The 25,623-nt window shown below is 49.6% G+C and overlaps 1 protein-coding gene across 6 annotated transcripts in view; it reads right to left on the bottom strand.

The window, feature by feature from the left end:
* Positions 1 to 25,623, bottom strand: part of SULF2 (sulfatase 2) — a 134,998-nt gene that overhangs the window by 70,412 nt on the left and 38,963 nt on the right. For all 6 annotated transcript variants that reach the window (XM_017877882.1, XM_017877880.1, XM_017877881.1 and 3 more), the window contains exon 3: positions 14,769 to 15,008. In XM_017877882.1, coding sequence (XP_017733371.1) covers positions 14,769 to 15,008 — 240 coding nt within the window. The remainder of the gene's footprint in view (positions 1 to 14,768; positions 15,009 to 25,623) is intronic.

Raw genomic sequence — 25,623 nt, 5'->3', positions numbered from 1 at the left:
GATCTTGCTGAACTGAAAGCTGTGTGAAAACCAATGAGGAAGGTGGGGTCATGATTCCGCATGAAGGAGGCATCTTATGTTGGAAGCAGAGCAAGCTGGGGGCTGGGAGAAATGCTTTCCTCCCACTTGTCCTTTAAGGAGAAGCTATTTTTTTTTTTTTTTTTAGACAGAATTTCACTCGTTACCCAGGCTGCAGCGCAGTGGCATGATCTTGGCTCACTGCAACCCTCCGCCTCCTGGGTTCAAGCGATTCTCCTGCCTCAGCCTCCTCGGTACCTGGGATTACAGGCATGCGCCACCACGCCCGGCCGATTTTGTATTTTTTTAGTAGAGACGGGGTTTCACCATGTTGGTCAGGCTGGTCTCGAACTCCTGACCTCAAGTGATCCACCCGCCTCGGCCTCCCAAAGTGCAGGATTGCCGGTGTGAGCTACCGTGCCCAGCCTGCATGTGGGTTTCTATAGCGGATATCTGTTTTATTTTTCCACCCAGAATCCATTCTCTTGTCTTTTCATAATGGTGCCTTCAGTTACCAAAAAGAGGGAGGGAACCAACCTTTTCCCTTTCTCAGCCTTACATGTTCTGATGAGGCCCTTTCTAGCTCTGACTCCTGGACCAGGCCTAAGATGTTGGCCTGGCCAATCAGTGTATCTCCTTTTGCCTGGCTGCTGTGATTAGGTGAAAGAGACATAGGACCCTAGATGAGCCAATGAGAGCTTTCCCTGGAACTTTTGCTGGAGCCCTTGGAAAGAGGCCTGTCTTTCACCTGGGGTCACTATACTGGGGAGATGGACCTGTGGCGGCCATTTTGCCATCACAAAGAGGGAACCTTCCTAATAAAGCCAACCCAAACGACAAAAAACCCAAGAAGCAGAAAGATAGGGTTCTGAGAGCATTTGCGCACTGGGACCTGGGAAAGTTTGCCTGAACTAATTTCAATTATGTTTCTTCATGCTGGATAAATGAGATAGTAATTTAAATTCCATTTTGTTTTCATTTTCTTGCTTACTTCAAGCCTAGGGCCCAAGAGTTCTCCATTTGTTCAATTTTTTTTCCTTTTGAGTTGAGGTTTCACTTGCCCTGGTTGTAGTGCAGTGGCACGATCATGGCTCACTGCAGGCCTTAACAGCCTGGGCTTTTAAGTGATCCTCCCATCTCAGCCTCTCAAGGAGCTGGGACCACAAGCGTGCACCAGTATGCCTGGCCAGTTTTTAAAATTATTTGTAGAGACAGGGTCTCTCTATGTTGCCCAGGCTGGTCTTAAACTCCTGGGCTCAAGTGATCCTCCCGCCACAGACTCCTGAAGTGCTGGGATTACAGATGTGAGCCACCGTGCTTGGCCTTGTTCAAATCTTTACTGAGTACCCAATACCTGCCTGGTGCTATTTCTGGATGGGCAGCAAACAAAACATGTAAAAAATAAAATTCACTGGCCCGGTGTGGTGGCTCATGCCTGTAATCCCAGCACTTTGGGAGGCCAAGGCAGGCAGATCATTTGAGGTCAGGAGTTCAAGACCAACCTGGCCAATATGGTGAAATCCCGTCTCTACTAAAAATACAAAATTTGGCCAGGTGAGGTAGCTCATGCCTGTAATCCCAGCACTCTGGGAGGCCGAGGCAGGTGGATCACTTGAGGTCAGGAGTTCGAGACCAGCCTGGCCAACATGGTAAAACCCCATCTCTACTAAAAATATAAAAAATTAGCTGGGTGTGGTGGTACGCACCTGTAATGCCAGCTACTCGGGAGGCTGAGGCAGGAGGATCACTTGAACCTGGGAGGTGGAGGCTATAGTGAGCTGAGATCGTGGCACTACACTCCAGGTTGGGCGACAGAGTGAGACTCTGTCTCCACAGAAAAAAAAAACAACAAAAAAAACCGAAAGCAAAAAATGAAATTAGCTGAGTGTAGTGGTGGGTGCCTGTAGTCCCAGCTACTTGGGAGACAGAGGCAGGGGAACTGCTTGAACCTGGGAGGTGGAGGTTGCAGTGAGCCAAGATCATGCCACTGTACTCCAGCCTGGTGACAGAGTGAGACTCCATCTCAAAAAAAAAAGAAAAAAAAGTTCACAAACACGCAAGATAATTTCAAGGGTGTGAGAAGTCCTGAGAAGAACAAAAAGTCCAGTGTCACGGTTGAGAATGACAGGGGTGAGGAGCACTAACCGACACAGGAAGGGAAGGAAGGAAGAGAGAATGGATGGAGGAAGTTCTCTGCGGTGTGTGAACAACGCTCTAGACCCGGGATCCCCAACCCCTGGGCTGCAGACAGATAGACAGGTAGTGGTCTGTGGCCTGTTAGGAACTGGGCTGCATAGCAGAAGGTGAGTGGCAGGTGAGTGAGCGAACTTTATCTGTATTTACAGCCGCTTCCCATTCGCATTACTGCCTGAACTCTGCCTCCCATCAGATCAGCAGCAGATTCTCATAGGAGCATGAACCCTGTTGTGAACTGTGCATGCGGGGGATCTAGGTTGCGAGCTCCTTATGACAATCTAATGCCTGATGATCTGTCACTGTCTCCCATTGCCCCCGGGTGAGACCATCTGGTCACAGGAAAACAAGCTCGGGCTCCCACTGATTCTACATTATGGTGAGGTGTATAATTATTTCATTACATATTACAATGTAATAATATTAGAAATAAAGTGCACAACAAATGTAATACACTTGAATCATCCCAAAACATCCCTCACCCCCAGTCCGTGGAAAAACTGTCTTCCACAAAACTGGTTGCATGTACCAAAAAGGTTGCGGGCTGGTGCTCCAGACAGAGGTGACTGCACGTACAAAGGGCCCGGGGCAGGAATGACCTTGGAAGTTCTGAGGAACAAAGAAGGTAGGCAGCCTGAGTGCTGTCACCAAGGAAGGGACAGGTAGGAGATGTGGACACAGAGGTGAGCAGGCCCAGGCCAAGCAAGGTCTTGGCAGCCCTGACGAGGAGATGCCAGTTTACCCAAACAGCAGGGGGCAGCCATGGGAGGTTTTCAGCCGGAAGTGATGGGTTAGGTTTACATTTTTTTAAAAGTGTCCTCTGGCTGTGGGTGGGGATAAGGAATGGCCAGCTGCTGGGGACAAACAGGGACAAGCAGATCACCAGGGCGAGAGGCGAGAGCTGCTTCTGTCTTGCCACTCCATGCATTCCTGTCTTCCACCTGCCTGTTTTTAGCAAGGCTGTAGCTATCGAGGAAGACTGGGCTGCAGAGGACACCAAGGCCCTGCTGACTGGTTGTAGCAGGGCCAGGCGGAGCTCTGGGTGTCAGTGGCATGGAGGGCGGACTGCCTGTGCCTAATTAAATGCTGGCCCTAGCCATCCGCTCCCTAGAAGGGTCTTGCAGCTCCTGCAAATGAGGACGAGGCCCATTCATTCCCTGGAAACTCAATTAGCTGGGCATGGAGGGCTCCATCTCTAGTGACAGGTTTTATTGCCTGCTGAGTCACCACCAGGACAAGCCGTATCTTAAATCTCTGTCTTGTGCCTTTTAAAGTGTGGTTTTGTTCAGAGAGATGGGCTAGAGGGGGGCAGAAAATCCACAACAGACCCTCAGAACAAGGCCTGTCACTCAACGGATATTTAATTATCGCCTTGGAGGAATCTGACACCACCTGGATCCTTCAAAGAGCTGTTCTCAGCGCCATTAGACTGACCTCCCACTTCTATGACAAATATTTTGTAGAGCAACTTTGTTTTCTTGAAAGGAAATTTATAGGCAACTACCTATGCATGTCATTTCCGGAAAATCAATATAATGTTCTAACTGCAATCTACAAGAAAAATAAAAGGAAAGCAATTTATAATGAAGATAAATTTCAATATAAAATTTCCCCAGCACATCCATCAAGAAGATACAACACAGTAGTCAGACAGACGCTCTGTGTCTGTAATCAGGCAGACGCCTGCACCTAGACACGGATTCACTGGGAATGTGACAGTTACAAGGGCAGCTGGGTGGGCGGGTGACATTTGCCATTCAAATCCTTTGGGGTAGCACCGCCATCGGGGATGGGACTTTCGGAAATAAGGAATGACTCTTGGGAAAGTTTTGCACTCAAGTATAATATTGCCTCCATTTTCTTGTTCCATACATTCCTGGAATACGCAAAAACCCTGCAGCGTTTACACATAAAATAGACGTAGGTTCAAGGCTCAGACGACAATAAACATAAAATAATCTACCCATATGAGTGATGTCGTAGGAAACTCAGAAGCTATGTGGAATACAATGCAATGTGGGGGCCACATGGGCTCTGCTGTGCAGAGCAGGACATCAAAGTCCTTCCTAGTCCCCGCCCCCAGGAAGCCAGCAAAGTCAAATCCTTCACCATCACCGGCAATGCTGTCACAGAGTTTAACCCCTAGGGGGCGGTGTGCTCCCTTGAGAACCACCAGCTTAGAAAGAAGTTTGCAAGCTGGTGGCCTGTGGACCAATCCATCCCTCAGGTGTGTTTGCTGTGGGCCTGCCTGTTTTCAGTTGCTCATTCTTAAAAAGTAGAGTGAATAGTAGTCCACAGTTGAAATCTGGGCACCCCCTCTCCACCCAGCCTGCCTCTCTGCTTTGGGCTACCCACCCAGCCCTCTATGCATTTGGAGCCCCCAGGCTAGAACAGGTTCACATAGCGATGGCAAAGGAAGCCCCACTCCCGGCCTCCGTGTAGGAGCTCAGTTTCCCTTCATTTGCTCAAATCCCCTGTGACACAGATGGGTTCCCAAAGGACTCGCTGTGTGGGCTGGCACGACCTGTGGGCCCCAGGATGGATGGCACCTGCTGCTAGGAGAACAGGAACCTGTCCTGAGACCCTGACCTGAGATCCGGGAAGGTTTGGGAAGACAGATCAAGGTACTGGGAGCATGAGGGGAAATGAATGCAGGGATGACAAGGAAGACATTGGATTACTGATGAGGAATCACGGAAAGCACTCGCCTAAAGTTCGATAGCCACCACTCCCTGCATTTCTATTGCCCCTTCTCAAAGCATTGTGTCCCTCCCTACTCCCAAAAGATTTTGTTTGATTAGGCTCTATTCTTCTTTTTTAGAGACAAGGTCTCACTCTGTTGCCCAGGCTGGAGTACAGTGGTGTGATTATGGCTACCTGCAGCCTCAAACTCCTAGGCCCAAGTGATCTTCCTGCCTCAGCCTCCCAAGTAGCTGGGACTACAAGCATGGACCACCATGTCCAGCTAATTTTTTTTTTTCTCAATTTTTTTGTAAAGATAGGGGCCTTACTATGTTGCCCAGGTTGGTCTCAAACTCCTGGCCTCAAGAGATCCTCCTGCCTTGACCTTTCCAAGTGCTGGGATTATAGGCCCAGCCATAGGCTCTATTCTCATGCTGTTCAAGAGTCCTTTCTGTGCCAATGGAAACATTCTGTATGTGCATTATCCAGTATAGCACCCACGTGCGCCTACTGAAGGCTCGAACCATGGCTAGTACACCCAAGAAACTGAAATGCTAATTGTAATTAACATGAAGTTAAATAGCTCCCTGTGGCTAGTGGCAACAGTATTGGGTCACATGGTTCCAGCCTAACTCATTCCAGAATGTTCAGAGAGTCACAGCTAGCACCCAGGAGAGGACTGCAAAAGGTCTCATGCACTCTGAAACCCCCGGAAGCTTCTTGAGGCCCAGGAGACAGGGTGTACGTGTCTGTCACCACAGTCCCCCTTCCCTCACTTTTGACCCCGCAGTGGTTTCAATGCCCACTGCAGGTGGAGATTCCGAGAGAAAGCATGGTTGGGAAGGGAAGGCTATGCACAGAGCTGATCTGCGGGGCGGCCACATTGCTCCCCACCCAGGACCACAGCCGGGACAGTGAAGAGAGGGAGAGCGGCAGGTTTCTTCAGTTTGACGTTGGCTCTGCAGCCTTTATGCGGGGGGAGTTAACGTGTGAAAGAACCCAGCCATTATGAGCTCACCTGTGTTCCCCAAAAGATATGCTCAAGTCCTTGCCCAGGTACCTGTGAGGGTGACTGTGTGTTTGTAACACGGTGTTGTAAGATGAAGTTACGCTGGATCAGAGTGGGCTCTAGTCCAATCATTGGTGTCTTGACAGAAGAGGGAACTTTGGACACTGAGTCAGAGAGGAGCAGGCCACGGCAAGAGAGGGACCCAAAGGGAGGTGGCCACATGAAGATGAAGGCAGAGGCCGGAGTGATGCAGCCACAAGCCAAGGGGTGCCAAGATTCCCAGCAACCCCCAGGAGCTCAAGGGCAAAGGACCCTCCCCTGAAGCCTTCAGGGAAAGCGTGGCCCTGATGACGCTTGATTTTGGGGTTCTGGCTCCCGAAACTGTGAAAAACACCTTTTATTCTAAGCCACCCAGTCTCTGGTCCACTAGGAAAGTGGATACACCTGCTAAGGGGCTGGGTCAGAGAGGGTGTTGCCTGGAAACAAATGGAAACGCTGCCCCATCAGCCTCACACCAGCTTCCTCTTTCCCTGTGGCCACTTCCTCTTACGAGGCAGGGAACCTCTCCTCTCGGGTTTGTGGGCACAGGTCATGTGTCACTCAGGGTGGCGTCTTATCACAGGCACTGGGTGACTAGTGCTTATATGTCACAACACTGCTGCACAGATGGAGAGACTGAGGCCCAGAGGGGATGAGGTCTCAGCTCAAAGTCACAAGGGCACTTAAGGCAGAGTCTAATTCTTTAGACTCTTGCTCAAAACAAGCGCTTCGCTTATTTTGAAATCTGAGGTCTTGAGAAAGGAAGGGACTATCAAATTAGAGGAAGAAATTTCTCTTGAAGATGAGCACGGAGGTAGCAAATCTGTGCCTCTCGAGGACATGCTGGGTCAGCCTGGGTCCCAAGAGGGGCTGTGCAATCCCGTGGATACTTGGATCCCCACGGTGGGGATGGCTGGGTCCTCGGTGCACGGAGAGAGACAGGAAGGCTCCCTGCTGTGAGCAGCGGATACACTCCACGGGATGAATGGAGAGGCTCTGCTGTCACCCCACAGGCCGGAGAGGGGGAGGGAAGATGGGCAGATGAGAGGCAGCTGGACGGAGGGAAGAAGGGAGCTGTGTGTGTGCGTGTGTGCGTGCGTGCGTGCACACTTGTGTGCACTCGAGGGGAGAGGAAGAGAGCAGGGAGCAAACCCAGGAGAAGAGCCAAGCAAAGAGAAGGCTGCCATTGTGAAGGCAGGGACAGCTGCACCAGGGGCCCAGGGACGGCATCCCGGGAAAAATTTCAGTCTTCTCTTCCCTGGGTGTGCAGAGAGGCTGAGAAGAAAGAGGAGGAAAGGCTGAGATGGTGGGAGTGGGGGTGGAGAGAGAGAAACAGGAGAGGAGAAAGGAGTGTGGAAGAGATGGGGGTGGGCTGCTGGCCGGGACAGAATGTGGACCCTCAGTCACCACTCATCCTAGGAAGGTCTCCTGAGCACCTACGATGGGGTGGGCACTCTCTAGGCCTGGGGACCCACGAGGGCACAGGACAGAGGCCCCTGCCTCCAGGGAGCTGGCATTTTATTTTATTTTTGAGATGGAGTCTCACTCTGTCACCCAAGCTGGAGTGTAGTGGTGCGATCTCGGCTCGCTTGCAACCTCCACCTCCCTGGTTCCAGCCATTCTCCTGCCTCAGCCTTCCGAGTAGCTGAGATTACAGGCATGCACCACCACATCCAGCTAATTTTTGTATTTTTAGTAGAGATGGGGTTTCACTATGTTGGTCAGGCTAGTCTCAAACTCCTGACCTCAAGTGATCCACCTGCCTCAGCCTCCCAAAGTGTTGGGATTACTGGCATGAGCCACCATGCCCGGCCTGGGAGCTGGCATTTTAGAAATGAGACAATCAACAAGACAAATGGGCAGAATACACAGTCAGTGGTGTTCAGTGGTGACGGGGGCACTGGTGGGAAAAAACTGGGATGAAGAGGAGGCATGGGGTAGTCAAGGAAGGCTTCTCTGAGGAGGCAGCATTGGAACACAGACATGAGGAAAGTGCAGATGTGTAGAAGTTTCGAGAAAAGGAAAGAAGTGCAAAGTACTATGAGTGTGCGCGTGTCAGGCATGGCTGACTGCTTGAGAAGCTGTGGCTGGAGCGCAGTGACTGAGGGGAGACCAGGAGGCTGAGAGGGTTCGAAAGGAAGGGAAGGATCATCAGGACCCTGAGGTGGCTGTGGGGGCCTCTACCCTGAGTAGGTGGGAGCCAAGGAGAGCTCTGCCCAGAGGTTAAAGAACATCTGAACTAGGTTCTGACCAGACCCCTCTGGCTGCTGTGTTGAAAACAGACCAAGGGGTCATAAAGGCGGAAGCTGGGGGATCCCAGGAGAAACCTGGAACAGGGCAGGCGGGGAAGACAGTGACACAGATGGGCTGGTGGCAGCAGAGGGAACTCTGGGCGTATTTTGAAGGCAGAGCTGACAGGGTTTGCTGGACTGAATGTGGAGTGTGAAAGGAATAGGAAAAAAAAAAATCAAGAATGGCACTAAGGTTTTGGCCTGAGCAACTGGAAAACTGGAGGCGCCGGGGAGGAGGGAGCACGACCAGGAAGTGATACTGGACTCAGGCTTGATGTGCCGGGGAGAGCTCCAGGGGCGATGGCCAGGGCGCAGAGGGACCAGGGTGGATGGGGTTCAGGGCAAGGGGCTAAGGGCAGATCCCAAGAGAGTGGCAGGGAAAGAGGGGCATGGGGCCACTTTATAGCATCGCAGAGGAGGATGGCCCACGCAGCAGCCCTCCTGCCCCCGTGGTCCACCTTAGGGAAAAGACAAGTCTCACTTACACATGGCAGCATGCCTTTTGTTGGGGATGCCAAAATGCCCAGCAGGCGCCCTTCCATCCTCCCACGTGAGAGGGCGATGGGGTGCCCCACGTGTCCCGCCATGGTAGGGGTCAGCAGGGCACAGAGGCCCCCCAGCCCCTAGTGAGGGTTAGCTGCCCAAGGTTGATGGCCAGGTTCCGGTCCTCAGCCGACCTCTCTACCCAGCTTTGTGTGAGAAGAGTGAAAATAATTGGGGTGCTCAGGACCAAACCCCAAAACAGGCTCCGAGAGCCCTGGCAAGGCCTGGTCGTATGAGGAGGATGTGCTCCCTGCCCCCCTGGTGCATTTTAGAACATGATGCGGAAGGGCAGAGGGCCCGCCACCATCTCTGCAAAAGCCTGGACCAGATGGCAGAAGCTGGGGTCGGGAAAGAATCTCAGAACTGCCAGATTCAGGTGTGGACGGAGAAAGGCATGATCCCAATGGGGAGAAGATGCACTCCAATCTAGTTCACCAGAAAGGGCTGGAAAAGGTTGGCTTTTTGTTGATGTTGTTATTATTATTATTATTATTATTATTATTATTTTTTTTTTTTTTGAGACAGAGTCTCATTCTGTCACCAGGCTGGAGCACAGTGGTGCGATCTCGGCTCACTGCAACCTCTGCCTCCTGAGTTCAAGTGATTCTCCTACCTCAGCCTCACGAGTAGCTGGGATTACAGGCACCCGCCACCACACCCAGCCAATTTTTGTATTTTTAGTAGAGACAGGGTTTCACCATGTTGGTCAGGCTGGTCTCAAACTCCTGACCTCAGGTGATCCTCCCGCCTTGGCCTCCCAAAGTGCTGGGATCACAGGCATGAGTCACCTTGCCTGGCCTGTCTCTTTTGTTTAGGGAGCAAAAAATTCAATGTTTTTGAAGCCAGCTGCAGTCGGGGTTCCTGTCCATTGGATCTAAAGGCAATCTATTGCCATGAGCATCACACATCTTCAAGAGCAAACAGGGCAGCCAGAAAGTGCATTCCCTTGCTCAAGCAGGGCTCACACATCAACATCACCTCCTCAGAATCGAGGGGGACAGAGCTACAGTAGAATTGCTGGAGTGGAAGGAGATGCCCATTATCAGTTTTGCCAGAAACTGGCAAACTGCTCTTCAGAGTGGAGGGAACAATTTGCCATCATACTGCTAAGTGCATGTGATTTCCTGTTTTCCTACATTCTCACCAACATGTGGTGAGATGGGGTCTCTTCGTATTTGCCGTGGTCATGGCTGGGATATGACAATGCACTGTTGGCTGCGTTTGCATTTTGCTGATTACCAGAGAGGCTGAACACATGCTGCCACATTTTGATCTGTGAGCACAACTTACTGTGACATTAATCAGAACACTGGCCTCAGGTGGGCCGTGTGATTGTGCAAATCGTCATCGTCATTGCTAAATTTTTTTTTAATATTGTTTTTTAAAAATTGAGATGGGATCTCACTGTTTTTCCCAAGCTGGTCTCGAACTCCTGGCCTCAGGTGATCCTTCCACCTTGGCTTCCCAAAGTGCTGGGATTACAGGTGCGAGCCACTGCACCCAACCATCATTGCTAAATTTCCCAAGTGCCTACCGTGACCCTGTACCAGACACTGTTCTAATATATTTCATCTTCACAAAACTCCATGAGTTAAGTGACATTATTAACTGTGGTTGAGGTGGCCAAGACACAGAGGCTAAATAACTTGTCCAAGTTCATGCAGCCAGAAAGCAGCAGAGACTGGATTCGAACCCAGGCAAAGCTAATGCCCTCAACCACTCTGCAGAGAGCTGGGAGGTGTCTCATTCTGGGAACACTGTACAACTTTGACTTGTGGGTATATAAGTGATCACAGGCAGGGCAACGGCACATCAACTGCTGAACTGTGTTAAAGGATGACTATAAAACCTTTGTAAAAACTGAGGATGTGGCCGGGCACGGTGGCTCACACCTGTAATCCTAGCACTTTGGGAGGCTGAGGAGGGTGGATTGCTTGAGGTCAGGAGTTCGAGACCAGCCTGGCCAACATGGTGAAACTCCATCTCTATTAAAAATACAAAAAATTAGCTGGGCGTGGTGGCGTGCACTTGTAATCCTAGTTACTGGGGAGGCTGAGGCAGGAGAATCGCTTGAACTCAGGAGGTGGAGGTTGCAGTGAGCTGAGATTGTGCCACTACACTCCAGCCTGGGCAACAGAGAGAGACCCTGTCTCAAAAACAAACAAACAAACAAACAAAAAAAAAAACCTGAGGATGAAATTGATCCTTCCAAGGGTATTCATATCTGAGATCCAATCCCCCAAGTTGTAAGAAGCCATACAGAGAAATATTCATGAACAAATTGATATTTATCCTGCTTAAACTTAGCTTCTCTCATTTTGTCCTTTGTCAATCTCCATTGCAAACATGGGGCCATGCAAAGCAAGATCACTGCAAAATGAAATTGCAAATCTTTTAAAAGATGCAGGGTTTGTGAAATTAATTAAGATGACGCTGGAAGATACCTCAAAAAACACATGCAAATCCACTGACGAATAATTACCTGGTCTATAAAGATACTACATGAAGGAGAAGAGACTATTGAGAAGGATGATGAAGTATGAGATGCACTTCACAGGGGAAGATTCAGATGTCAAAGAATTAGGAGAGGCCCTTGAAAAAACTGATCAAATCTCAAATACTTTTGCAAAAATGTCCCTGGTGAAGTAAAGGATATCATCTTGTGCCATACATTTAAATTTGTGAAACACATTATATTCCTCCCTACACTTCATCAATTCACTTGCTTAAAGAATCAACTCATTAGTTACAGCTAGACCCAATCTTTGTTAAATATCATTAGATAAAACCTAACAGAAGGCCGGGTGCGTTGGCTCACGCATGTAATCCCAGCACTTCGGGAGGCCAAGGCAAGTGGATCACTTGAGGCCAGGAGTTTGAGACCAGCTCGGCCAACATGGCAAAACCCCATCTCTATAAAAAATACAAAAATCAAGTCAGGTGTGGTGGCAGGCGTCTGTAATCCCAGCTATTCAGGAGGCTGAGACAGGATAATCGCTTGAACCCAGGAGGCGGAAGCTGCAGTGAGCTGAGATTGTGCCACTGCACTCCAGCCTGGGTGACAGAGCAAGACTCTGTCTTAAAAAAAGAAAAAAAGAGATGTAACATAACAGAGTTATTCTTGAAATATCGTAGTTTCATTTCTAGATCAAATACCTTACTAAGTACATTAAAAGCACTATTTATTATGAAATGTGGGTCCACTTAAGTAGCATTTTTCTGGGGTCAGTCTTTCTTAGTTTGGGCTGATCTCTATTCAAACGACTATCACAAACACAAATGTCTAATAACTGTTAGGGTGGCCTAGACTTTACTTGTCCTTCAGTATCCATTTGCTTCTTCTCCCACAGTAAAATGATTTTCATCTGGGTAAATGTACACCTAGAATAAGACTACATTTCGCAGGCCCCCTTGCAGCCATGCATGGCCATGTGACTTGTTTCTCACCAATGGGAAATAAGGAGAAAGGGAGTCTGAGTCTCTGACCACTTCATAGATCAGGGCCACCAGAACTTGTAATTTTATTTGACATTCCCAGTCTTTCTCACACACGGCCAAACTTAAATCCAACTGAACCAACTTTGCCAGGTGGCCACATGAACACAGGGTTTAATATGGCTGAAGACTCAGCAGGAACAATTTAGTTTTGGTCCCTGAGGGATTAAAAATTTACAATATATTCTAATATGGACGTACAAATCAATCTAAAAGGAAAAAAAAATCTAGAAGGTTTTGAAGTCATTATAGATTTTGTCATTTTCTTAATCAACACTGATCAGTATGACATATCATACAGTTGGATCTTTAAAATATTTCCACTTTAAACAACCACCTAATACAAAACTCAAACCTGAGCTTCCTAGCTGCCAAGGCAAAGAGGGAAAGTATACAGGGTATGTGGCTCTTATTATTTAATAACCAGGAGTACACCAGTTCATCAGACTAAACAGGTGTTTTCAGGTTCCTGAGTTCTGAAAGTAAGGCTGGAATGGGATTCCTTGTACAGAGTGGCATTCTAAACATAATGAATAAAATCCTCAGTGGCAGTTTTACAAACATGTAAATGTTCTCTGTGTCTGGCTCTTTACACTTGACATTATGCTCCCAGTCTTCATGAGGGTATAATAATGAAGCATAGTTGAATAAAAGCACTTCTTTAGGGAGACAGCTTTTTGGTGACTTCCGTACATTCAAGGACAAGTTTGGGAAATCCACTTTAGAGAATGTTTATTCTTCAGATAGTTTGTTTTCTCATGTTGTCTGTAAGATTTTGGAACACTAGCCTTAAGCTCCCACCCTTGGCCCTCAGAATGTCACAGAATATGTGAACTTCCTTTCAGTCTGATGAATACGATTTCCATGCCCCCTCTGAGTTCCCATGATCTTGCATTCCATTTTGATTATGCCACAAACACCTCACCTCTGGGCAGGTCTCTTTTTTGGGCCGCAGTGGCCCTGGCTGTGAAATGAGGGGGATTGATGAGAACAGGGTTAGGGTCTTTACTGATCTTCTGGCATCCAAAACGAAAAGTTTCTTTATAGACCTTTCACCCAGAGGTTGTGAAAACAGAGCCTGTGAGCCACACACTCACCCCTCAGACATATTTTTTTTGGCCCCAGTATACATTAAACAAAAGTAAGTTGTGCCGCATATTTTAAAATAATATTTTCAGTGAAATATTCAGACTTTAAAACATTTCAAGGTTGTCACTCTTGAGTGCATGGCTGTACTTTCTGGACCCAAGTTGCAGGTGCATCTTCAATAAGGGCCCACTGCTCTGCTGCGGGCCTGCCTGTCCTGCTTCTGCTAGCAATATCCAGGCCCTCCAACAATCTAGGGTGGTGGCCATGGTAACCTCTGACACATGTGGCTTTCTGCAGAGGCTCAGGGGAACCAACAGGTGGTTGATTCTGCACCATGGCACGCACAATATACAGGAACAAGGTATAGGAACGAGGTATTCCTAGTTCTTAGCAGAACATACTTTCTAGGTGATTCTGGCTGTGGGATGAGGCTGTAAGAAGACACACCTTACTGGCTTGCTCCCCACCCCAAAGCATCCCTGCCAGCCCACAATGTGTATCTGAGAGGTAGCTGCCCAGCCTCGAGGGCTGCAGGTTCAGGGCTGTGAACAGGGCTGAAGGAGGCGTCCATCCTTCCCTGGCGGCACTCCCACCCAAACAAACCCCTTGTCACTTGGATGCAACTTCCTGGGGTTGCAACATCTGAACCACAGTATCTGATTTCACAACTGCCGCAGCTTCTTACCCAAGGTGGGGAGTATTTATTTATTTTTAATTAAAGCAAGTTAAATTAATTGAGTCTGGAGGGTTTTGCAATAGGGCTGGAGGTAAGTGACTATACTGTAATTGCATCTCTACCTCAGACAACCAGCCTGGCAGGTGAGCCTTCAGAGCCCACCAAAGACCTCCTGCAGGATAAGCAAACAGGAACCAGGTCACCCTCCACCGAGGACGACACTTGACGGGTGAGTGTGGACAGTCAACCACCACGTCAGCTTCTGCACCACCTTGGTTACCGCCACGTAGAGAGCGACCACACAGCCCCATATCTGTTCCCCTCCACGAATTCCCATCCCCCACCCCCATGTTTTGGAACCTTCTTCCAAGCTGATGGTTTGAAGTCAACACAACAGTCCCTGATGTGCTTAATAACAACGGAGGATGCAAACTCATGCACGGGCACCTTGTGGCCTCTCTGCACTATAATTCATATTTTGAAAAGACTCACTTTTTTGGGGAGGGGGACTCAAATTCCTTTGACAAGGTCACTTTGCATCACTACTGTAGGCAAATACATCTGTATTTCTCTAATACACACAGAAATAAATGCACAACTCTGAAATTATAAGAGAGTTGCTCTAGGAGCTATCCAGAATCATCTCGGGTACCGCAGTGGCGCACAGACCACACCCAGGGATGCCCGCCCTGGCTGTCACTCCCTTCCTGCACCCACCCCCGTCCCTGCTCACCTGTCCGGTAGCCGGTGCTATTGAGGTACACGGCGAAGGTGCGGCTCTCATGCTGCGCCTGCCAGGAGGGCGAGGAGCAGTTCTCGTTGTTGGTGTAGGTGTTGTGGTTATGGACGTACTTGCCGGTGAGGATAGAGGAGCGCGAGGGGCAGCACATAGGCGTGGTCACGAAGGCGTTGATGAAGTGCGCCCCGCCCTGCTCCATGATGCGCCGGGTCTTGTTCATCACCTGCATGGAACCTGCAAGGTGAAGGTGGAAGTGAGGTGCAGGGCAGGAGACCCGGGGGGCACCGGCACTGGGGGGACTCTCACCGCAGCATCCCTAGGTCTGGAGTGGGCACATTCTGCAGACCTATGGGGCAGACGGGGCAGGGGCCACTGGTGGCATTTGTGGACAGGGGCTACTGCTGCACGGTGGGACCGTCCAGCACCATCAGGGAGGACCCTGGATCCTGAGTCTGCCTGGACACTCCTGTGGTCCAGGTCTGGAGTCTGGAGGATTTTGCAATGGTGCTGGAGGTGCATGACTGTAAGTGCCTGTACTGTCACTGTCCTGTACTGTAATTGCATCTCTACCTGCAGGGCAGGTAAAAACCTGTTTATAAATGACCTGAGACTGGAATCAAACTGTTTCACAAATTTTAAACAGAACGTTGTTTTTGTTTTGTTTTTTCTTTCGGAAACCAACCACCACGTAAATTGAGGGAAGATTATACTGTTTTCTTTGGAACCTTCCCAAGAATTGTTTGCTCTTATTGAAATCTGGTCACGCCAACCTGGTGGCAAACCTTCTCCCTGAGTATTCCCTGGCTGGGGCGCCCCTGCCATCAGCCACAAACCCTGCTGGCCTCTTGTCCACACCTTTCTTCGAGCCTGGAACCCATCAACCCTCACCCCAAATCCAACCCAACGGCCTAGTACACCTCTCGTAAGGAGCCTCTGGCACCACCCTGGCTGCCGGGCCTTGAGAGCTCTGAGCACTCTTGCAGCATGTGTCCTGAGTACTGATTATACCCCAGGCTTTGAGGTTTCGGTCATGCCTGCTCTTCTTTGTTTTCTTTTCTTTCTTTTTTTGGGGGGGGACAGTGTCTTGCTCTGTTGCCCAGGCTGGAGTGCAGTGGTATGATCTCAGCTCACTGCAATCTCTGCTTCTCAGATTCAAGATATTCTCCTGCCTCAGCCTCCCAAGTAGCCCCCATACCCGGCTAATTTCTGTATTTTTAGTAGAGACGTGGTTTCGCCATGTTGGCCAGGCTGGTCTTGAACTCCTGACCTCAAGTGATCTGCCTGCCTCTGCCTCCCAAAGTGCTGGGATTACAGTCATGAACCACCTTGTCTGGCCATGCCTGCTCTTGTTTCTCAACCAAGCTGTAAGCAGAGCAAGACACTTAGGAAGAAAGGAAAGAAGGAAGGAAGCAAATGAACGTGTGTGGGAGCCCTACTGTGTGCAGGCCACGGTCCCAGGAGGGCAAAGGCCGTGTGCTCCACTCAGTGCTGAATCCTCAGCACTGCTGCCGTGTGACACAGTGGGTACTCAACATAGGTGTGACAAGTGCATACTCAATTGTATGCTGTGGTTGGTGCCCAGACCTTTAGTGATTTGATGGAAACATTCCATGGAAATCCTCTCTCTTCCTTCTACGGCCATCCCTGGATTTTCCCCTTTTCCTTGCAGTTCTTAAGGTGTGCAGCAGGTTGAATGGTGCCCCCATCCCCTAAAGATAAGACCATGTCCTAATTTCTGGAGGCTGTGAACATGACTATATTTGGAAAGAGGGTGATATGGTTTGGCTGTGTCCCCACCCAAATCTCATCTTGAATTGTGGCTCCCATAATTCCCACGTGTTATGAGAGGGATCTGACGGGAGACAACTGAATCATGGGGGTGGTTTCCCCATACTGTTCTCTTGGTAGTGAATACGTCTCACAAGATCTGATGGTTTTATAGAGGTTTTCCCTTCTGCTTGGTTCTCATTCTCTCTTGCTTGCCACGATGTAAGATGTGCCTTTCACCTTCTGCCATGATCCTGAGGCCTCCCCAGTCACATGGAACTGAGTCCATGAAACCTCTTTTTCTTTCTAAATTACCCAGTCTCAGGTATGTCTTTATCAGCAGCATGAAGACAGACTAATACAGGGGGTCTTTGCAGATGTAATTAAACTGAGGATACTGAGGTGAGATTTGTTCTGGATTCCCTGGGTGGGCCCTAAATCCAGTGACAGGTGTCCACATAGGACACAAAGTGGAGAAGACGCACAGGCACGGAGGGGAAGGCCACATTCAAAGGGAAGCAGAGACTGGAGGGATGCACATACAAGCCAAGGAACAAGGAACTCCTAGGGTCCCAGGGCTGGAAGAGGCAACGAAGGGCTCTCCCCTAGAGCCTTCTGAGGAAGCACAGCCATGCTAACACTTTGATTTCGGACTTCCGGCCTCCAGAACTGTTGAGAGAGTATATTTCTGTTGTTTTAAGCCACTCAGTTTGTGATTTGTTAGGACAGCAGTGGGAAACCAAAACAGGGTCTACCAGGCATGTGAAGGCTGTGATCCCACTCACCTAGCAACCCCCTAGAGAACTGAAAACAAGCATCAGACCCACCACAGTCTCCTGGGGATCTGGGGAGGGCCCTCTGCTCACCAATCAGCTGCTTCTACTTTCAATTTTTACCACCAATCAAGGCACCAAGGTCTCACCCTTGAGGTCCCAGGATTGCACATTGGCCGCCCTCCCACCTCCTGGTCTCTGCCTCAGCCGTACCCCCAGCCTGGGATGCTCACACTCCTCCAGTCACAGGGCTACCTCTGTCTTCTTCAAAGTATTGATCAGATACCACCTTCTTGGAGAGGCCCTTCCCTGGCCTGTATTGAAACTGCCTCCCCCAACCCATAGCACTCTCCACTCTGCTTCCCCACTCCGTGTTTCTCCACAGCAGTTACTGTCCTCAAACGTTAAGTCATTTTGATTTCACTTATTTGTGCGTTGCTGCCTTCACCAGAGCACTCCACAAGGGCAGGGACTTAGCCTACTTTGTTCATTGCCTGGCACAGTGCCTGGCACATCATGTGCTCAACAGATACCAGCTAAAATAACACATCAATACTATCTTACACTCTTGGGTTTTCATATCTCAGGAGTCCAAACCAGTTAATGTCCACAGATCTGTGTGTTGGTGTCTTGTAGAGTGGATTTTAAAAATTTGACATTAATAGCATCACACAGAATATCTGCTCTCCAGTTTGCCACACTCCCCTGCACTCCCTACAGTCTTACGCCACCTGCACCCACTCTCATTACTTGCCTGACCCCTGAACACTTGGGTGTTGCAACCTTCTGGTATATCTAGGGAATTGAGAGCGCTCCAACTTATTCCTGCGGAAGAGGGCAGTCTTCTATGCCGACAATAATCATTATAATTAATAGTGGCGACTATCACTGGCGGAATGCTTATGGCAGGGCTGAAGACACTCATCACTTAATTCGGCCAATGGCCCATTTTACAGAACAGGGAACTGAACCTGGGGAGCCTAAGGCTGCACAGCTGGGCAGGCAGCGAAGACTCAAACCCAGTAGAGGCAGGGTGTTGAGTTTCACATTCACAAAACATTGCTGTCACACGGGAGGTGGTAACAGTGTCCTGAGGAAGTACAGAGAGGTCCCCATGCTCTTGGTCCCCTCTTGGCTTCAGTTAAGCTCAGAATGGTCCCTTGGTGACCCAGAAGGGGGCCACCTAGTGGTGACTTCACCAGGCACACCAGTGGTGGGGCGGCACAGAGTCACATCACCAAACACCAGGGACACTGGTGGTGTGAAAGGCCGCTTGGAGCTCCAGGCAGGAGGTGGCATTGCCTTAGGTTAATTGCGTGGCTTGGTTTCCTTCTATTTAGGGCAAGTAACCTCAGCTTTTCCTTTAGGGTAGTGAAAATCCTTTTAAAAACAACAACAAACAATTACAGCCAATTTTTAAAAAGTAAAAGTACAAGTGGCACACAGATATATGATGAAAATTGTGAGGGAATGATTAGAATTTGGCAATCACTGGCTTGGTACAACTGGGACCTGACATCCCTTGAAAAGTGGCTTGGTACAACCCTGACATCCGTTGATGTCATCTGGCTGTCAATTAGACCTCAAGTGCCACACCCACAGCCGAGCCCTGATGTCACCGTCCCTCCAGCTCCTCCCAAAGCCAGTCCCCTTTCCTCTGGGTACTCGGGCAATCATTTTGGCTACGATTCCTCCCATCTTTCAGTTCCCACATCCAATCTATCAGCAAAGCCTGTTTCTCTCTTCAATGTAAGCATCCACGGTCGGACCCTTGCCACCTCCCCCGGGGGCCAGGCGATCATCCTCTCTCCCTGAAATCAGGCCAATTGCTTCCTGATTGGATTCCAGTCACTTATTCCCCATGGTGCAGCCAGAGTCTCCTCTCCTGACACTCTCCGGGGCTCCTGCTCACTCAGAGGAGCCCAAGTCCTTCAGGCCATCCACAGAGAGTGGTGGGACCCAATTCCCTTCCTCCCTAACCCCATCCCCCTCTCCGCCCACTCTCTGCAGCCACAGGGGCCTCCCCTCCGTCCGCAGACTGACCAGGCGTGCTCCCATCCCAGAGCCTTTGTCCTACTGTTCCTTCTGCCTGGAACACCTCTCCCCCAGAGCCCTGCAGTAGCGCCCTCACCCCCTTCTTGTCTTTAGAGTTCCTTTCTCCGTGGAGCCTTCCCTGGCCCCCAATATTTTCTACTCCTTTCCTTGCCTGACATTTTCAACCCTGCACTCATCATCTAACACACGATATACTTTTATGTATTTATCTACTGATCCCGTCTGCTGTCCCCTGTGACTTCTGATGGCTCCACAGCTCTAGCCCCAAAACCTAGAACAGTGCCTGGCACGCAGCGGGTGCTCATAAATGTTTCTTAAATGCATGAGTCCAGGGCACCCCAAGTGGAATCAATCCTTTGCTCCCTGGTCCCAAACGCTAAGGAGAAAGGACGAAGCAGCTGGTAGTGACGGCTCAGCCTCTCTCGGTCTCCAGAGCCTGCAGAAAGGACAGACGCTGGCCACCCACCCGACTGGTCAGACCCTTCTGGCACGAAACCCAGGGCAGGCCATCACCTGATGAAATCACCTGCAGTCCACAGCCCCCAGTGCTGCCTTGGCAAACAGTGAACAGCCTCCAGAGACATTTCTTGTTTTTAATGGGCTCAGATCCAGGGTCTTGAAATGCTTAAATCTCCTTCCTCCTCATTCCAGAGGAAGCGAGCTGTGGGGTGCTCCTGGCCGGCACTCACCCTCCCCAAATCAGCTGGCGGAGGAGCGCTGTGTCAATCCACAAGCAAAGGACAACAGTGCCCCGGAATGACAGCAGCATCTGTGCATGGGCAGTGTTACGTGCTAAGCCTCCCCTCGGGGACAGTAACCTGCTTTATTAAAACTGCCATAGCGACAAGGCTGTGTAAACCCACATCTCTAACACAAAAAAACATATGATCTCATCCCCTTGCCCAGCCCCGGCCCTAATGCAGAAGGACAGCTCCGATGGGAGGGAAGGACCTGAACGACACGGCCACACAGAAATGAAAAGGCCAGTTTTCAAGCTTTTCAATGCAGCCGGGCCAGCCAACCTCAACTTCTTCCGTCCAACATAAACCTGGGGACATGCAGACAAAAACAGCCCCGGTTTCTTTCCATAACCAAGCTTTCCCACTACACCAGGCAGAGGGTGAGGTCACTCTGACACCTCTGTGACTCCGATGGGCTGGAGAGGCCTCACCCCCACCTCCATCAGTTGGGATTTAAATTTGGGGGCCCAAACCACCCAATTGCCAGAATGCGGTTTCTCCCATGACACTCCTGAACTGCTTCCCCATTCAGGGTGGCTTTTTGGGGGCCTCTCTGTGTACCACTGTGCTATCATTTGTTTGATATTTTTAATTAACGTGATTTAAGAAAAAACCCTTTAATCTCAATCCAAGTTAACTACTTTGAGTTAGAGAATTAAGGTGCGAGTTATATATATATATTTATTTTTTGAGGCACCATCCAGTAAGTCCATCAGTGATAAAATCAATGTGTTGCTGACCTGCCACAGATGATGACGTTGCCAGTGTCATAGGAAATGCTGAATGAATTTGCTCTTCTAAAGGTCTAAGTCAGAGCAAACACTATCTATGGGGACTTAGCAAGGTGCCAGGGAGTTTCAGGATTTAAAACATGACCCCGGCCGCCCCCCTCTTTTTTTTTTTTGGCGATTCCTGAAGTTTAGGTGGCTCGTATCTGCTGGAGGCCTGGTTCAGCTGGGAGCAGGGGCACCCCGCACCCTTCCTAGACAAATCCCTGCAGCCCTCAACTTGGGTGATTTTGATGTATAACTAATGAGATGATGCCTTCCTATGACTAGTTTCTTAAAATTATAGACATATATAAGGCCGGGCGCGGTGGCTCAAGCCTGTAATCCCAGCACTTTGGGAGGCCGAGACGGGAGGATCACGAGGTCAGGAGATCGAGACCATCCTGGCTAACACGGTGAAACCCCATCTCTACTAAAAAATACGAAAAAAAAACTAGCCGGGCGAGGTGGCAGCGCCTGTAGTCCCAGCTAGTCAGGAGGCTGAGGCAGGAGAATGGCGTGAACCTGGGAGGTGGAGCTTGCAGTGAGCTGCTGAGATCCGGCCACTGCACTCCAGCCTGGGCGGCAGAGCGAGACTCCGTCTCAAAAAAAAAAAAAAAATTATAGACATATCATTAGAGTCTGTGATGGCAGGGCCTCCTAGGGAAAGCAGCGGAAGGAAGAATGGGGCAGGGAGACAAAGGCAGAGTCAGTAAACTCAGGACATCAACTTAAATTCATTCTAATCACTGGTTTCTCTGTCTGGACTATTGCAGTAGGCTCCTAAGCTGTTCTTCTATTCTCCGTTTGGTGCCCAGAGGCCTTTGTTTCTTTTGAGACAGGGTCTCACTCTGCTGCCCAGGCTGGAGTGCGGTAGTGTGATCACAGCTCACTGCAGCCTTGACCTCCCCAGGGTCAGGTGATCCTCCCACCTCCAACTCCCGAGTAGCTGGAACTACAGGTACACACTACCACACTCAGTTAATTTTTGTATTTTTTTGTAGAGATGGGGCTTCGCCACATTGCGTGGGCTGGTCTTGAACTCCTGGGCTCAAGTGATCCTCCCGCCTTGGCTTTCCAAAGTGTTGGGATAACAGGAATGAGCCACCGTGCCTGCCTGGCCAGGACTCCTTTTAAAACAGTCAGTGAGATCATCATATTCGTTTGCTCTTTGTCTTCCAGTGACCGCCTGCCTCACTCAGGGTAAAAACCAAAGTCCTCCCTCTGTTCTACAAGGTCCTCAGTGATCTGGACACTCACTCGCCCCAACTACAACTCCTACCACTCTCTCTCTCAAGCTTCCTCTGCTCCAGTCATGTTGAGCTCCTTGCTGTTCCTCAAACACACCAAGCATGCTCCTCCCTCAGGACCTTCGCACCTGCCACTCCTCAGCCCAGACTAAGTCCCTCATTGCCTTCAGGTCTCTGCAAATATCGCCTTCTCAGCAAGGCTTTCTCTGGACTGTGCTGATTAGAATCATGCCATCCCCTTCCTTCTTGCCTTTTGCTGCTCTTCCTGGTGCTTCTGTGTGAGTAAATGAAGAGTAAACATTCTTAGGGCACACGCGGGCTACAGATGGTGCCTTTGGGGTGAGTGGTGTACGTGGTGGGTGGGGAGTCAAGGGCTATCTCTGCTTTGCATTACTTGGATATTTTAAAGCTTTGCTTGCGTAATCTTATTGATTGTTTTGAGATGGAGTCTCCCTCTGTCTTCCAGGCTGGAGTGCAGTGGCGCGATCTTGGCTCACTGCAACCTCCACCTCCTGGGTTCAAGCGATTCTCCTGCCTCAGCCTCCCAAGCAGCTGGGATTACAGGCCAAGTACCACCATGCCCGGCTATTTTGTCTTGTTTTGTAGTTTTGGTAGAGACAGGGTTACACCATGTTGATCAGGCTGGTCTTGAACTCCTGAATAAATAAAAAATAAATAAAATAAATGCAGCAAGAGGGCCACAGGTTTCTAGAACAATGGGAGAGTGCAGGATTTGGCACCTAGCATTCTTGCACCGGTCTGCAGGCCTGTCTGTGTGCTACCCCTATGTGAAACGGGTCCTGGGATTTAGGGGAAAAGGGCACACAGTGGTCTTTCTACAGATGACCGAGAAACATAGGACACTCTCTGTTGTGGCTACATATCACCAGCTACACTCTACCTGGGGCCAGTCTGCTCCCAGGGGCCTCCAAGCTGTGCATTCTTTCCTTGAGGAGAGGGACCTTAAGGTCCACCTGGCATGGGGCAGGCTGAGGATGAAGGGGGCACCACACACCCCTCTCCAGGCCACATCCTTCTCCTGATTCCTCTCTTACCTGTTTTGTTTTGTAGTTGAAATGGTTCCACTGCTACAAATGAATGTGCGTATATAACGCATACACAAACACAGGCACGTACACACATCGGTCCTAGACTGAATCACCAGGCCCTTTTTCATCTGTAGACTTTGGATGCCAAAGAGCAATGAATTGAGAGACCAAGAATGAGGTGTGAACTGCCTTAAATCACTGACTTTCTTTGAGCCTCAGCTTCCCTGTCTGTAAAAACACAGCCCATAGATAACTTTAGGTATAAGGTTTGACTATGAAATTCTAGGATAGACTCTAGAACCTATCGCTATGTCACCATACCTAATAGGATGAAAAGGATTTTCAGTCAGAAGGCCTGATTCCAAATCTTGATTTTTGCCACTTCCTATTATCCAGGTACCTTGTGCAAATGATTTAGCCACCCTGTACCTCAGTTTCCTCATCTGCAAAGCAGGGAAAATAACAATGCCTTCTTCTCAGGGTTGTTATGAGTTTTGAGGAAAAAAAAAAATATATATATATATATGGTTTTCAGTTCAATGTTTGACATACAGAAAGTACTTAATGCATGTCAGCTTTATTTATTTATTTGAGACAGAGTTTCTCTCTTGTCACCCAGGCTGGAGTGCAATGGCATGATTTCGGTTCACTGCAACCTCTGCCTCCTGGGTTCAAGTGATTTTCCTGCCTCAGCCTCCCAAGTAGCTGGGATTACAGGCTCCCCCAACCATGCCTAATTTTTTGTATCTTTAGTAGAGACAGTGTTTCACCATGTTAACCAGGCTGTTCTTGAACTCCTGGCCTTAAGTGATCCACCTGTCTTGGCCTCCCAAAGTGCTGGGATTACAGGAGTGAGCCACCGCACCTGGCCACATGTCAGCTTTTCCACAAGTATCGTCTCACACGGAGTTAAAAAACGGAGTCCCTCTAGACTAAATCTTGTCTGCATGTGTGTTTGATTTAGGTCTGCCCAAAAGGAAAGGATTTTACAAATTGAATGGCCTTTTTCTTAAATTGTGAGATTTCTCATCAATTCAGCTTTCTGGCTTTGCTTGAAAAATGCAAAGATCTGGCTTTGATGGGCCCACAGTGGGCTGGACCCGAGTAGCGAAGGCCCACTTGAGAAGGTCCTCCTCTGGTCTTCCACGGCCCCTACCATGTCTACTTCCTCCTTGCCAGCACCTCCCTGGCCCGGTGGGCATGCAGTTTGCAACCCTTAGCTGATTCAATTCCAAGTGAAGGGAGCAGCTAAATAAATCTGCAAAGGTAATAGTCTACCGGGGCCCAGAGACCTGCAGAGAACAGGCATTCAGTGGGGAGGCTTCCCGAGAGGCTGCAGGGTCACGTACAGGTTGGAACAGAGCCTTGACCCAGACAGGTAGGGGATGAAGAGGGCCATAAGGTCGAGCCACAGGTGGGGAAGAACCTGTGTCCTGCACTGTCCTCTGGCTACTGGTGTCCACCTAACAGGCTGGAATTCATTTAGCAGCCCTCTCCTGGCCCTCAAATGTCCCTGGAATGTCTGCAATGCTGTAGGATCAGCTTGTGCGCTCCCTACCATGCCCAAGGCAACACGTGTGAAAGGGCTGCAGCAGGCTGGGCCCCTCAGATCTGACCGACTGCCCCAGAATAGCTCTGTATCTAGCAAAGGGGAGAGAAAGGCCTGGGGCACAAACAGCAGAAATCGGCAGCCACACTTGGGCAAGGGAATCTCTTATTTTTCACCTAGTAATGTGTTCACTGCTGCCGGTGGCAACTCTTGCTGTGCCTGTAACTCAATCCAGAATAATTACACTGGATTCCGGGGACCTGTTTCTCAGAGGATGTTGTTTTTCTTTTGATGGTGCAAAGGTGAGCCATTCCCGACTCTTGGACATTACAAAATAAAGTCAAATGTTACTGCTGGTTTCAGCTACAAAAAGCCAAGCCTCCAAATCGGTTCCTAAACCCAAAATCAATTAAGCAGATGTCGAAGAGGCAGGACTGAGATTCTATTAATAAGCATCGAGTTGTCAGAGAGACCATGCAGTTAATTTTTTCTCCATTGCTTTCTGCTGCCTCTGGTTGTAGAAGTTCCTGGGAGAAAATTCTGCTATGGTAATTGTCAACCACAGCAGGGAGGTGGCAGAGCACACATGGGAAAGGGCAGGGCTTGGGTGTAATTGACGGGGCTCTGCAATGATTGGTCATTTCCTCTCCGAGAAGCTCCACCCAGAAATATTCCTCTAACTCTTGAAACCCTACGATCACCATCCCTGGGAGGGTTATTTATTCAGTGGGGCAGGGCTTCCAGGGTGTTTTCCCCACTTTTCAGAAGGGGCTACGCAGAGCTCCCACCCAGCCACAGGCCTGGTGGGTGATGTTTGCAAAGCAGCTTAATGTCCACCCTTCCCCACCTCTCCCAATCTGTTCCTCCTGCCCCCGCCTTCCCGTCTCTGTAAATGGCAC

This window comes from Rhinopithecus bieti, unplaced genomic scaffold (assembly GCF_001698545.2).
Source record: "Rhinopithecus bieti isolate Rb0 unplaced genomic scaffold, ASM169854v2 scaffold_10347, whole genome shotgun sequence".
NCBI classification, from domain to species: domain Eukaryota; kingdom Metazoa; phylum Chordata; class Mammalia; order Primates; family Cercopithecidae; genus Rhinopithecus; species Rhinopithecus bieti.
Note: the sequence above shows the minus strand (reverse complement) of the source record. Positions and strands in the feature narration are given on the sequence as shown.